The 14,986-nt window shown below is 39.4% G+C and overlaps 1 protein-coding gene across 2 annotated transcripts; it reads right to left on the bottom strand.

Moving 5' to 3' along the window:
* Positions 1 to 1,014: 1,014 nt before the first annotated feature.
* ctdspl2a (CTD (carboxy-terminal domain, RNA polymerase II, polypeptide A) small phosphatase like 2a) lies at positions 1,015 to 14,308 on the bottom strand. Of its 2 annotated transcripts, none has more exons than XM_041796775.1 (13): positions 13,941 to 14,308; positions 10,016 to 10,227; positions 9,464 to 9,599; positions 9,212 to 9,358; positions 8,827 to 9,054; positions 8,270 to 8,366; positions 7,304 to 7,415; positions 7,135 to 7,221; positions 6,981 to 7,043; positions 6,810 to 6,889; positions 6,227 to 6,353; positions 6,025 to 6,120; positions 1,015 to 1,841 (listed from the first exon to the last, which is right to left on the bottom strand). In XM_041796775.1, the coding sequence occupies exons 2-13, from the start codon at positions 10,202 to 10,204 to the stop codon at positions 1,776 to 1,778; spliced, it is 1,428 nt and encodes a 475-aa protein (XP_041652709.1). In that variant the 5' UTR covers positions 10,205 to 10,227; positions 13,941 to 14,308; the 3' UTR covers positions 1,015 to 1,775. The 2 variants fall into 2 exon arrangements, with proteins under 2 accessions (XP_041652709.1, XP_041652710.1); XM_041796776.1 differs by having other exon boundaries at positions 8,270 to 8,363; positions 13,941 to 14,307.
* Positions 14,309 to 14,986: the final 678 nt, after the last annotated feature.

Here is a 14,986-nt window from a genome sequence, read left to right as displayed (position 1 = left end):
ACATAGAACTACTATAAATTTACATTAGTGCAATTTATAAGAATGTTGTGGAAAAAACTAAAATATTTTGAGAACATAAAATCACAGGGGGCAGGGTTTAAAAGTAACTAATTTCTTTCACTCAGATTACTGTAATTTAATAGTTTCTTCATGTACTTTTTGAGTACATTTTGAACTCAGTACTTTTACTTCTTCTTCTGTAAGTTTTGACCAGAGCAACTACTTTTACTTTACAGTACTCTTGTGACTCCACAGTAGCACATAGAGAGAATGATTCCACATCACATTTATTACATTTTCTCTAAACTTAGTCATCTAGTTTGCTTCTTTGTACAACACGCATATTAAAGACGCTAATGTTGATCTGATAAGGTAGGCATGTCTAATGTTTACGACTTTAAAGATCTCAGCCCACTTTCACAGAAGGTAAAAAGCTAAAAGGCACCTGTCCATCTACGGTGCAGTTGTACATCACTGGTCAACCTGTGTGATTGTTGCTGCAGAATTGAACTGGAATGACTGTCAAACTATTGATATATTATCACCAAGACATTGAGATATACTGTATATGAAACCACAAATATAGCCAAGATGGTGTAAGTGATGAATAAGAGGCTCTGAGTCGTATAAAAATGAATTTATTTTCAAGGAAACCATTGAGTAACACTGAATACAACAGGAGTGATCATTCAATAGTCAATAAAACTTGTGACTCCTACATCGTAAAGATCCCACATACAAGACGTCTCAGAAAACAACATTTCAAAGCAAACATGTTGGCAATTTGCTGGTGCTACAATTTCACCCCCACCCCTCCCCCACCCCCACACACACATAACAAACTGAGGTGATACACACCTGTGTAGAAAAGTGACGAGATTTTACATCAACTTACAAAGGGCTGGATGTCAAAGTGCAAGATGCCTCAACCCCCTCTAGCCCTCCCCTCCCCCACCCCTGCACTCTTTTTAGAGGACGATCAAGGTGTCGAAATCAGACATGGACTCTCAAATAGAAATCTCAAAAATTATAATTCAGCCATTATGGCTTTGTATTCAGTTCAGACCCTATTCTAGCGTACATTACATACAATTTTAAAATATTGTTTCAGAAACATTTTCCTCCCAAAGATACTTTTTTTATATAAAGAAAACTGCACCTTATTACAGACAGCTGCATGTAATGAAGTAAAGCATCACAGGAATAATGCAGGCATACAACAGAAAAGCAGCTGTTTTATCAACAACTTCAAACAAAACACACATTTTATCGGCTTATAAAAGCAACCCGATCAGAGAATACATACTAAAACCTGAAGTGAAAATAAAAACGACTTAAAAACCTTAAAGAAAAAAAAAATATTTACAATATTTACAAGTAAATAGAGTGAATATGATACAAGTGTGACTGGCCGTTCAAGGTCCATATAATCCAACACCGCATGACATTCAGTTTAGTCAATCCAAAATGGTTCTTTAAAAAGACAAAATACCTTCCAGGAGGTCGTCAGCAAACCTTGGAATAAAAATAAGCGAGCAAAAATTGGAAGTCTGCCGCAGTGAGCAGACCTGTTTGTTCTCAGTCTGGCTCAAAAACATCCAGGGCTTTTTGACTCAAACATAGCTCTTTTTTTTTTTGCATGATTTAAGAACTAAAAAAGTCATATTTCAAATGGCAATGCTTTGTTTGCAAAGAGTAATCCATTGAGCGTTTTCTTCTGGGGGTTTTTTCCAATGTTGACACCATCTTGGACATGAAAGACAAACGTCAGTTCTTCAGTCTGGAGGAAGGAGGTCGTGCAAACGAAACTGTTCTCGGATGTGCGGTCTGACATCTTCATTCTGTGGTAAAAAAGAAGAACAGACCAGGAGTTCTTTAAATCAGTGGTCCTCCATGTTATTTCCTCAGAGCAACCACCTCAACACCTGTTCAAGATAAGCTAACCCCCCATACACTAGTGTCAAGTGAACATACATTTCTTTGTATTCATAAAATCCTGACAAAATAAGCATAAACACCTTTTCTCAAAAAAAAAAAAAAAACCTCTTAAATTATTAATCAACTATGCCTTTTTTATATGAGCAAATCAAATCTGACCAGATAGGCTTTTATTTATCTGTTGCATGGATATATTTCCAGGGTATATGCAGGAATCTTGAAGTTAATTTTAATACCTTTTTAAGACTTTTTCAAGACCTTCTCAATATTTTTTAATACCTCACCACCACTTAAAGCTGTAACCATTTACATCAGTGATATAGCTTGCTCTGGTGCTCGCAGAGACAATTTACGAACACACCCACAATAGCCTAGTATTTTTATGTACCTATTCATCTTTGTTTTTTAATAAAAATGAATAAATTCACACACTTTTACGATGTTTTTGGGACTCAAACTCTTGGACTGCTAATTCAGAAAAAATACTTTCAAAATTTAAGACTTTATAAAGTCGTGATAAGACTTTTTAATACTTTTTAAGGGTCTTAATTTTCCCAAAATTGATTTATCACCTTTTAATACTTTTCAAGACCCCGCAGATACCCTGATTTCCCATTCATCTGGGAAACCTCCCATACAAAGTGTTTGGGAAGAGCAGGACTCTTCAAAAAATTCTTAAAGGCTGATCTGTCTGTTGCATTCATTTAAGAGCAAATAAGAGCAACAAGATGAGGTGAGGTAGTAAGCATGTGCAGATCTGGCAAGTAAAGTGAGCTCTGCAGGCAAGCGCAGTCATAGTTTATGAACAGCGGAGCTTGCTGGTAGATAAAACTCATGCCAAGACCAGTAAGGAGAAGTGCAGTAACATTTTCCCTGTCAAGAAAAGCTTTCCGTGTGTTTCTTTGCTTTTGTTTCAATAAAGAAATGTGGCTGACTTCAGATAAAGCTGCTGCTGTATCAACATCCAGGCTACTTGCTTCACAAGCAGCCTCTCTAGCTTACAATCCAACTAAACCCTGCTTGTAACTATCACAAACTCATGCCAAGGCAGGTCGGGACAAGAGCGAAAACATTTTCCACCATAAAAAGCTTTCAATGCTTCTCTTTGCTCCTGATTTAATAAAGATATGTCCAATTCTGATAAAACTGCCTTTATACTATGGATTCATCTGAGCTAATTGCTACACAACCTGGCCTGGATTTGCCTGATGATGGACATAAAATCTGGCCAATCAACCTGCTTTGTAAGGTTAAATCTAATTATGACAACCTCAGAGCAGACAGAGACTCAGACAGTTATCCACAGGAGTGTGGCTTCTGTGGAGTGAATCCAACCTCAGCTCAGGTTTTTCGGGATGGGGACCGCCATCAATGGGATTCAAAAGTCAATGGATGACATCACTGAGGCTACTGGGAGGCCTTGGGCTTCTCTGATACTGCTCCCTCCATCCTCCCCCTACACACTTCACTGTTTTTGCACACTCTTGCAGAGGGTCTGCCACATTGAGAGCGGTTCAAAACCTCAGAGTGCAGAATGAGCGTGGGAAGTTAAACCCTCTATCAGTGAGTCAACACTGATGCTAAATTACTGAACAGGTGTAGCACCTTTCATTGTTCATCATGGGAGTTGAGCTGTAGATTAAAGTTCTGAGTTATTGCCTGTACTAACTTTAACGTATCAAAGTAAGTGTGTTTTCGTTTACAGACTTCATAAACAAGTCATGGAAATTCTGACATGTTTAAAAATGCCACCAAATATTTAGGTTTTTCTCTCATGTTGTGGAGTGACTCTAATAACTCTGCCTAATGTCATTCATGTGAACAACGTATTATTTCAGTGAAATAAAATTCCTGTCTCCTGTCTGAGGGGAGTTCATCCTAAAGCCGGCTCCTGTATTTAAATCCTCCAGCTTAACAGAAGGAGCTTCATTGGTGACGTTGGACGGAGTTCAATCCGTATTGGATTGGGAGTGATGCAGGTAGTTTCTACCCTGGCACGCCAGACCACTCATAGACAGCGTTTGGGAAAGGGCAGAGCCTTTGAATAAAAACTCAGAGGGTGACTGGATGAACGTTCTGTCACATTTTTACGGGCCAATCAGAGCAACAAAACACGTGACGTAGCCGCTACCGCACTGCGAGCATACTGAAAGAGTAATCTCCATATAGAACTGCATATCTTAAACCATAGCAACTGTAGACATGTCAGTACACGACTTTTGTCATTTTTGAAAAGAAAACTCACTGCTGTTTCTTGTTCTTTTAACAAAGAAAGGTCATCAAAATCTGATAAAACTGGCACTTTAACAGCATCCACGCTTAGCTCTTCTGCCATAATTGCACCGGCCTCTTGTTGCTGCTTGCTTACCTCACGACTCCGCCACACCTGAAAGTACCGCCCCTTGTCACTGATTGATTCTGTCACTTTCTACGCGGGCCCAAACAGTTCAGACGTGAGCTTTGCAAGATGGATTCGCCAGTGAGAAACACAGAAAAGGGCGTATCCATCTGCTTTGCAAGGTTATGCAGTTTCAAGGCCCCTTGTTTTGCTTTTCCTCTTTGCTTGTTGTGTTTTTTGATGCAGGTAATTGGAGTGGAATCTTAAATGTGCTCAGCAATGCAGCACATCTAAGCAGGCTGGGCTCAGGAGGCTATAAAGCAGCCCTGTTCACTTAGCACATACTCTTTCCCTGACTGCAGACTGTTTCCTTGTTCCTTGTTCGCTTTATTTACAACACTGCATAAAAACTGACAACCATGGTTTCATTGTGGAACATCAATTTACTTCCATAAATAAACTTAAACCATAAAGTAAGGAAATTTGTGTTTGGTACATTATTTCTTTGTTGTAACAATGCTTCTTGGCAATAAATCTTATACCATTGGAAAGCCTGTTTATTACCCTTTTAGATGATGCCCTTTTAGAACATGCATTTGTAGGATGAGCAGCAGAGCTGAGTATGTGGGTGGCGCCCATTAAAAAAATTTGCCAAATCTCCATGCCAAACAGCTGACTCTGCCATTGACTCTTGTTTGGTGTTTGGTGGACTGGATGACTGAAGTTTAAAGAAACAAGACATATTGACAATTTAACAATTTATTCATTCAACAAACAGGAGCCTCAGTAGTGTGTGGAAGAACCAAACACAAGCACAAAAGCCTGGCACCTCCCCCTCATGCTGGTCACACACTGCTGTGGGATGGCATCCCATTCTTCAACCAGCATTTGTTGCAAGTCAGCCAACGTGGTTGTTTTGGTCACTCTGGCACCAACAGCACACCCAAGCTGATCCCACAAGTGTTCAGTGGGGTTAAGGTCAGGACTGCTGGCAGGCCATTCCATCCTCTCCACCCCCAAATTCTAGAGGTAGTCTCTGATAAACCCTGCTCTGTGGGGGCTAGTTTTGTCATCTTGGAGGATAGAGTTCTTTCTGACAGGGTGAGAAAACAGTATTCTTGGGGTGTCGTCTTCTTGGGACACCCACTTCGCGGCCTGTCTCTGACATTCCCAGTTATATGGAACTTGGCCATCAGTTTGGAGTTAGTACTAGGGTTTGCTCCAAACAATGCCGCAACTTGGTTTAGCGGAACACCAGCTCAAAGTTGCCCAGCCGACGGGCCCTACCCAGATCAGTCAAATGTGACATGCTGATTCTTGAAGCAGACATCTACCGACCACTAAAGCAGGGCCCATGCTCACAGGTGCTGCCAATCAGGCATCTGATTGGCAGCACCCGGGGGGTACCAGAAGCTCAAAACAAAAGTCAATAGCAACAGCAAAATAAGCTGTTTGGCACTGGCAGAGAAGATTTGGCACATTTTTTATGGGCACAACCCAGCTCTGCTGCTCATCCCACAAATACATGATCCTTACAAATGTGGCATCATTTAAAAGGGTAATAAACAGACTTTTCAACAGTATACGATTTATTACCAAGAAGCATTGTTACAACAAAGAAATAATGCACCAAACACAAATTTCCTTATTTTTTGTTTTAAGTTTATATTGTTAAAACTTTGCAACTATGTGTGGTCTCCCTCTTTGTCACACCATGTGTTTATTCAGTCTCTGGTCAGCATACATACCAGCTCCACCAGCTTCTCAAGGAAAGGGACGAGCTTCAGGAGTTCATTGTCATTTCTATCCACAAACCAGCTCTCAATAGGGATCCCATTGGACAGCTGAAGAGACAGAAAATCTTTGTTTTAATATCAAAGTGACACAAAAACTTTGGTTTAAGCCTTTTCTTTCCAAATAAGTTTACTTCTTGGTGTGAAAAGGTTTCACCTGGTAGGCGAAGGCTTGAGGTGAGTTGTCTATTATTATCGTCTTGGAAAGATCTCGTCCGAGGATGTTCAGATCTTTAATGTAATTTCCTTGAACGCAGACGCAGTGCTCACGAAATAATCTGTGCCTGAAACAACAGAGAGACAGTATCCTCCATTTAAAGACATGGAAATATAGATTTTATAACCAAACAAAAAGAAATGTAAAACAAGCCCTTTAACTGGAGTATTCAAATGGGCAAAATACTGTTTAAGTTTAGGGCTGGCACAAGGGGTGCCAAATCACTGTCAAGGGGGAAAGACATCATAAGAGACCTTGTGTTTCACTCCTTAAACAACTTTGTCCATAATAATTGTTTGTTGGTTTGGGAGAGGAAGAGGATGTGCAACAAGACCAATTTATGTACTTCACTTTTGGACAGATGATTGACACAATTAAGAATCTCTAGCCGTAAAGTCATTTAAAATCTGTAGTGACATTTAAAATTTGACATTTTCCCTACAGCTAACTCTGACCAAACCATGAAGTCAGCCTCCTACAGAAACAAACATCTATTACAGAGCTATTCTGTCCATTCACTCACCTGACCAACTGTTTCTTCGGATCCAGGATGTTGAGCAGCTTGTCAGCGTAGACTTTCTTTGACGCCGTGAAGAGAATAATCTGAAATTTTGATTGGGCAGCAAAAAATTAATCACATGTACATTTGAACAAATACAGTCACAAGTCACATGATAATTTAAGAACATCTCACCTCATACTTTTGAGACATGCGTTCAAGAAACTCACGGAAAAAGGGCCTCAACCGAACATAAACCTTATTAAAAAGGAAAAAAAAAATCTAAGATTAACCAGAAATGACAGAATGGGAGCACTATGGATACAAGAGTGGCTTTTAAAGCTCCTACCTGGTATATAACATCTTGAAAGAGCACAGGGAATGTCAGAGCTGCATCTTCTAGCTCATTTAAACTACAGTGGACCAAAGTTTCGTCCTGACAGGAAACAAAAAAAGAAAGTCAATCTACTTTAAATAAAAGCGGTCAGAGAACAGTCGAGACAGGTGTCACTGCTCACCAGGTCCAGGACAAGAGAAAACTCCGGCGTGCTGCGTGTTTTTAAAGGTAGCGCTGGTTTACGTGTTAACTGCTCTTCTGTCAGCGGAGGCACATGCTTGATGAAGAAGTACCTAAAAGCAAGAAAACAGAAGAAACAATTTACATTAAAAACTAAATAAAATAACTGCCACTGCAGACACTTTTACTACTTAATCACTAATTAACAGATCATTTGCGCTGTGGTTTCAAATACACCGAAAAAAAAAAAAGAAAAGAAATATCAGGCTGTTTGTTGTAGCAGGAGGCTATGTGATGGAGTAGCATGTCATCATCTCAGACTGTTTCTGCTGCCATCTAGGGGTATACAGGTCACATTATAACTGCCTCTGTTCACACATCTTGAAATTGTGGTAACCCTAACCCTAACCCTGTTATGGCCACAGACAATGTTAACTTAAAAATCAGAGCAACACTCACATAAAACTCAATTTAACTAATTTTCTTACTTCAGCTTGGCTCACACCAAGTTTTAAACAGGCTACATCAATTTAGGTTGAAAATGATGACATATGACAGATTTCAGTGTCGTCCTTTTAGCCTGTGGTGTGCAACAATTCGGCACATCACATACTAACAGATTACTTCAACAACAACCAGAGTCTCTACAACCTGACACACCAGATAGAGCCTTCTGTTTGTCCAGTGCATCGATATATTTCATGTTCATCTGGGATACTTCCTACACCAAGTGTTTTGGAAGGGCAGGACTTTTTCCCCCACAAAGATCTTTCAGTGTGGTTATTTGCTCCTCTTTCAATAAAGAAATGCTGTCCAGATATGATCAAAACTAGTTCAACTGGCAGCAGTCATTGCTACTGGCTTACAATACAACAAAACCCTACCTGTAACTATTACTACAGGCAGGGTTTTCTTTTTTAGACTATTTACCATCAATAAAGTATTACCAAGAAAAATCTGTACTTACGGATCAAAAACTTCCCAATCCTCATCGTATGAGGTTTCTGCAGGAACTGGAGGTAACGTGTGTGAGTAGCCACCATCTGGCATACAACCAGGAACTGCTGACAACACAATAATGCAAAAAGTTACTATGTTATGATCCTTAGCATAGGGAGACATAAATTTGTGATGTCATGGCCTTGAGTAGCATCTTTTTTTCTACCTTCAGTATCCAAAATTAAGCTCTCACTCTATCTACCTCAAAGTGGCACCATGCAAAAGAAAAATCTGCTTTCAACACAGAGCTTGCTTGGAGAAGATGAAAATTTTGCAACACTAAGAACATTTAACAACATCTCATGTTTGATTGTGAGTTTTTCCAGTTATTACGTAAGGCTCTAGATTGTAGCATGAGGTATCTTCCCTTGATTTATCAACAGTGCAATCACTTTTGACTGTGAAAACAGACGTAGACATACAGACATACCAAAGTGCAGTGCTATTATTACAAAGCTGATTTGTCGATTTATACGACTGTTCACTGGTTTAAAAGACCGAGGTCTAATGTGAGGGCAGCTGCACCTGTTAGTGGTGGCATGTCAGTCTCAGTGACGATTTCTCCTTCTTCTATGGTCGTATCTGAGGTCATCTGAAGCCTCTGCGGTAAAATTGGGGCTATGTGACACGGGGTGATGCTCTCTGTGGATGTGAGAGTGCTGCTCGGCATTTCTTCAGCCTGCTCGATGTCCAGCTGTTTCATGATCTCCTCTGCCTCCATCGCTTGGCCTGGAGAGTCTGAACCAGGAGTGGCTAAAGAAACATGAGAAAAGTCAGTGTAGTTTGATCATTTCAGTCACACATCACAACCTCAATATAAACTTTGGAGACAGCGTGACAAGTTTACAGAAGGTTTTCAAATCAGTCATGCTTATACATATTTTCATATCAAATGATGTTTTTGTCGTACCAGTTTTTGTTGCTGGTGAGAAAAAGTTGAAGACTGGGGAGAAGATGGTTCCCAGCAGGGTGGTGCGTGGCGGGCTGCTTGCTGCCTCGACTGCGGCCTCCAGTTTCCCATTAGGTTTAATAGGTTTACTATTGCAGGTCATTGTGTCTGAAAGAGAAACTTCTTTTCTTCAATAACGTATCAAATGCATATGACCTCTATTCTGTACTCATGACAACCGTCTTACAACAGTTGTCCCAGAGTCTGTGGTACCTTTATTTGGACTTTTCCTGCAGACTCTGGGCACCGGTTTATTGGCAAGGCCTCTGGTCTGTGGTGTTGAAGTGATTAGTTCGCTGTCAGAATTACAATCCATACGACTCCTTTTGGGGGGAATTTCATGATCCACCTGAGAAAAAGGAAAAAAGGGGAAAACAGTCAGAGTTAGAAATGATTCACTTTGTTTTTGTGTTTCTTTCAGTTTGAGACTGCCTTATGGACTATAAAAGACATGTAATCCTAAGATTCTTAAATGAAGTTATTACACATTTTACTGATTCTAGCAACTAAATCATGGGACTGCTCTGTCTCCACCCATAACTAAATTTTGTAAAAACATGAGGCTGAGATCACAGTGCAGACTACTGAAATCTAAGCTTAAAAATATTAACATCTATAGTTTCACATATAGTTTCACATAATCTGCTCAAAATGCAGCAATAGTGCACTTCTTCTCTCAATAAACTAAATGTGTGTACTCCTACATATATTTAGTGCCACTTCAAAACTAGCTCCTGAAAGATCAGATCCCTGTTGTGAGCCCACCTTGACGGCATTTCCACGGATGAATTTCTTTATAGTGGAGAACAGGCCGGTTTCATTCTTCTGCATTTTGCCTCGGCCTCTAACCGGGGATGGCTCCACTTCACAGTGTTTCCGTTTGGCCTGGGACGGATGTGTTCGACGGCCTATGTTCGGCTGCTGAGGAGCTTTACGCACTCTCAGCCTCATCATGCTCCGACGTCACATAGAAAAATCTGACAGGGGAAGAAAAACAGTGAAAGACGACTGTAAATCAGGCAAAAGGACCTACAGTTAATATTCAACTACTGTTTTTGATTTCTTCCAGTCTTTCTGGAATCACACTAAAGTCAGTCATAAGGTACACTCAGTGGTGGTTTTTGGTTTGTGACCATGTGTGGCTTATTCATTGCAAGTCAAATTAATAAATTTGTTTCCCACATGTAGACGTTAGTCCTTAAATTTCATTGTCAACCTTTATTTTTTATGCACAGATTATTACCATCAGGTGCGCATGCGGAAACATGCAAGACAAGACAGACAAAACAGGGAAACAGAAAATTAAACTGGCATCGATTCAGAAAGTTCATGGAATACAGTGTCATATTAAAACTGAAGCTTCTTGTGCCTTCCCACACATGTATTGTGAGATGATCATTATGATACACGTCATCAATGAGCCTCCGAACACATGGATAACCTGCTGTGACAACGTAACATCACAGGTATCTTATATGATCTTTTCTGCACTACTGACAAATACTGTCAAGGAGCAGAAACATTAAAAAACAAACTACTAAATGAGGCAGGGCAGAACAAGACGGTGTGTGTGGGAAAGCTGCAGGTGTTTAGTGTGTGTGTGCAGGGTGTTTTTAGTCATTTGGAGGCCATCATTCATCCACTGTATCATGATGTCTATGCTCATCCAGATTTTAACATGACAGGGTGATGAACTTTAAATCAGTACAGTATACAGTGGCAACTTAAATTGTCACCTTCAGCCTCAGTGATTTAGATTATTTATTCTTTTTACCCATTAATGATCAGAACTTCTTAATACTTTTTTCTTTTCCTCTAGAATCCTTCAGTCTGATTTTGTTGTACCTTAACACTTTAACCAAGACATTAAGGCACTTTGTACTATATCAACAGTATTGACAGTATTGATGATTTTGCAATGACATGAGCATCTTAATACCATCGTGAACATGTGGCGCTTTCAAACGATACGTCTTCAGGACTAAAAGCGTAGTTGTTCTAGTGGAGCAGAGCGAAGGAAAGTAGGAACTACAGTCAACAGTAACCCTTTTGGCTCCACTCGCAGGCTTGATCTAACAGAGCAGTAATGGTGGATGTTACAAGAGAGACACAAGTGACAAAGTGTGACAGCAATACACCATCTATGCATAAACCAAAGAAGAAGAGTGACAAAGTGTTTAAGAATGTGGAGGCTCCAGAGATGTTTAGATCTGACGTGTTGGAAGCATTTTGGTTTCCCAGAGTCAAGACACGAGAAAGGACGGTGGGAAAAAAAAAAAAAAAAAAATTAATAATAGTTTAAAAATCCAGCATGAAGACACTGACATACGGCAATGACTAGGGCTGGGAAATTAATTGAAATTTAAATCGTAATATGTCCTACTACAATTTTCAAATTGCAAAAGGTGCAATATTTCTTTGAAACTAAAAATGTGTCAAAATATCAGTTTAATATTTTTTTATGCAGCAGAGATATGTTCTACCCATCTTGCAGACATCTAAGCATCATTTCATTTACAATAGTTATTTTTCAAATTTTTCCGAATTAAAATGAGAATGACATGAAAATGATCATTCCTTCCCATACAACAACTCATACTGAATTTGCAATATGACTCAGAATAATTGCAATTAAATATTTTTTTTTAAAATCATTCAGCCCTAGTTTAATCTATTTAATGCTGCATGGGTTAAAATATAGAATGATTTACTGCTTGTGTTTGTTGAAAATACATAAGATGAGGAACTTGCACATTAAATTGCCTTGCAATATTGGAAAAAAAACCATCACAATTAGATTTTTTTTCCCCCTAATCGTTCAGCCCTAGCACTGACACACCTCATAGGGTATATGAGTAACATAAGAGGCCACTTGGCAAAATATCAGCCTGTAAGGATTTGAAACAATCCAGGCCAAAAGACTTAAGGAAGCATTCACAATCCTACTTCCCCACAACAGCTTGAGGACTCACAGGGTGTATCTGTGAAAATATTGCCAAAGACCTACAGCTACTTTCAGTGATGGGCACTGCAAGTTAGTTCATTTTCTAGAGCCAAAATATAAGGATACATTTTTATGCCTAATGCACACCAATAGCCCTTTTTGCACATACTGTAATATTCAAGCATAATTGTTGTTTTTTTCCAAGTCTTCATTTGTTGTTGTTGTTTGGGTTTTATTGGATACAGAAATAAATACCATACTGTAGACTTGTTAATGTGGTATTACTGTACTGTAAGATTTTAATGCAATTACATCCCTACTTATTAAGACCCAAACACAAGAACTTCACTACCTGTTGGGTTACTCAACAACTCCTTAGGCAAAACCTCTGCTATTTGCTTTTTTAAAACAAAGCAAAAAACAACAAGATAACTATCATTTTGAAAAAATAAAAGCAAAAAACTCTGCCCCCCATGGTTTCTGCTTAAATCTAGAAAGGTGTATTAAAAAAAAAACAAAAAAAAAAAACTTTTCTTTATAAATTTACTGTTGCATATTTTTAACATTTCAATTCTTGTCTTGACATCTCTCTACACAACCAGGGCTACAACTAGTGTTTATTTTCTTTGAGGAAAAAGTACATCTTGAGTGTACAGATCAAATTTGCTAATTTCTTATAATCAGATAAATAATGAATCCGCATTTATGATTCTACTGTCTTATTAACCACCAAAGAGCAATTATCTACACGCTTCATAAGGTGAATATCTAAACGTGGTTTTTTACCCCACATTGCCCAGAAGGGTTATTTTATGATCTAGCAAAACTACTATATCAATAGCCGTCCGCCATCCTGCTTTAATGACACAGATTAATTCATGGTACACTTTAATTTTCCACGTTGATTAAAGTCTAAATCAAAGACGGAGCTAGCAGCCCTGTGCTGTCAGGCTGAGTAGTGAGTGGAGTGGGCGGTGTTCGTGATAAACATTGTTGAGTAATCAGGAGTAAAAGGCCTTCAATCATTTCAGATTGAGCCGGTGTTAAGTGAAGCGGCTTACGTTAATATACGTTTATTTATGATGCTTTATTTTGCCCGAGATTTACTGCTCAGTTAGATCAAATTAAATGTAGCTGCAGAAAGCATCGCTGGCTGTTATGTAACATCGGGCAGGCTGTAATAACGCCAACGACGTCAGCTAGCTAATGTTAGCCAGCTGCTGACATTTAGCATCAACAGCCCTGCATGCAGCCATTACTGCTGTGACACTCGTATCCAGACTGTTTTAAGCTAAGAGCATGATCTCGTGTGGTATAACATAGCTGTTTAACATATGCGCCATCAGCTGGACTTTGTCCAAACGTAACGTAAACCAGATGCTGTCGGTATGCTACGTGGGTAGTGGATACAAGCTGCTACTGTGCGGTAGCTATTTGGCTAACAAAAATGGCAATGCCAGCAGAAGCAAGATCGTGACATTATTAACTTAACCTCCCGTGGTATGTCTTATGTTTGTCCCTGTGTGCAAGTATACAAAAAACAACCATTATTCCCATTATTTACTCGGTCATACAAAGCAACAGAGCAGCTAGCTCCGCTCTGGCTAGCGCGTCATTTGTTAGCCTCCATGACTATTTTCAGCCATTAGACTACGCCCCCTTCGCTTGCTATCGTTAGCCAAAGCTAGCAGCAGTCAGTGGGACAAACATTTTTTTGTTTACATGTCGACATCGTTTGGTACCTACTAATGATTTAAGGAGCTCCTCAAATGTTGCCGCGGCGTTGTCAGCTCTCGGCCGCGACCGTGGCGGCCACCGGTAGGGGCCTGGCCGTGGTTGTTGCTGCCAGCTGTGTGTCGCTCGGTAGCTAGTCACTGATCACCCATGTCTGTGGACGCCATTTCCCGCCTCATCACAAACATAACGTTGGTGGTGCGCAGGAGAATGCGACATACACGTAGGGAACAACGTGGCGGAGCGCGGAGTCAACAGGAAAAAAAGGCTACGATGAGAGCTAGGGTGCGTGCAGCTGGACGGAGGCTCACTATCATGCTATATCCCTGCTGGAATCACCGTGTGACTACAGGAAGGCTATGAAGTCTGCATAGGAATTTAACGGACCACTTGTGTTTCTAATAATAAATATTAAGCGTGAAGAGGCTGCTGGAATGTGTTTTTTTCTGTTAAAGGCCAGATTGTTTTGAGCTTGTTTTGGCCCGTTTTAATAAAAAGCCCATTTCTTTTGACACAACAACTCGCATCTGCAATATGAGTCAAAATAATCAGATACTTCTTAAAAATGTTCAGCCTTATTTTTTTATGATGGCTGCAAGGCTATAAGTTAAACAAATCAAAGTAGATACATAAAGATATGTAATTCATACTGATTCGTGCATCATGCTATGTTATCCTTATAAATGCCCAACCTACAGGAAAGAACAGTTAGAAATGCGATATAAAATAATCAATAATGCCAATCCCACTGATTCTTACATTCTGCCATTGAAAATGTTTTGACAGATAGTATGAAATCCACATTCAATTTTACATCATTATTTTACTGTATGAAAACAAAAACAGAAAAAAACACAACAAACAATTGATATTCTGATTCAGATTAAATTGTCACAATCAAAATAGATTTTAAGGTAATGTGAGGAGTTGGTAAGAGGACAGAGTGAAATTATTAAAATCTTTTCATGACATATGAAAGTAGACAAGAAAATTACCATTAAGATTGATAATTTCTTTATAGTTTAAATGTATGAAATCACTGCCAGAGGGTAGATGAC

Source organism: Cheilinus undulatus, linkage group 9 (genome assembly GCF_018320785.1).
Source record: "Cheilinus undulatus linkage group 9, ASM1832078v1, whole genome shotgun sequence".
NCBI classification, from domain to species: Eukaryota; Metazoa; Chordata; class Actinopteri; order Labriformes; family Labridae; genus Cheilinus; species Cheilinus undulatus.
This window is presented reverse-complemented; position numbering and strand designations above follow the sequence as displayed.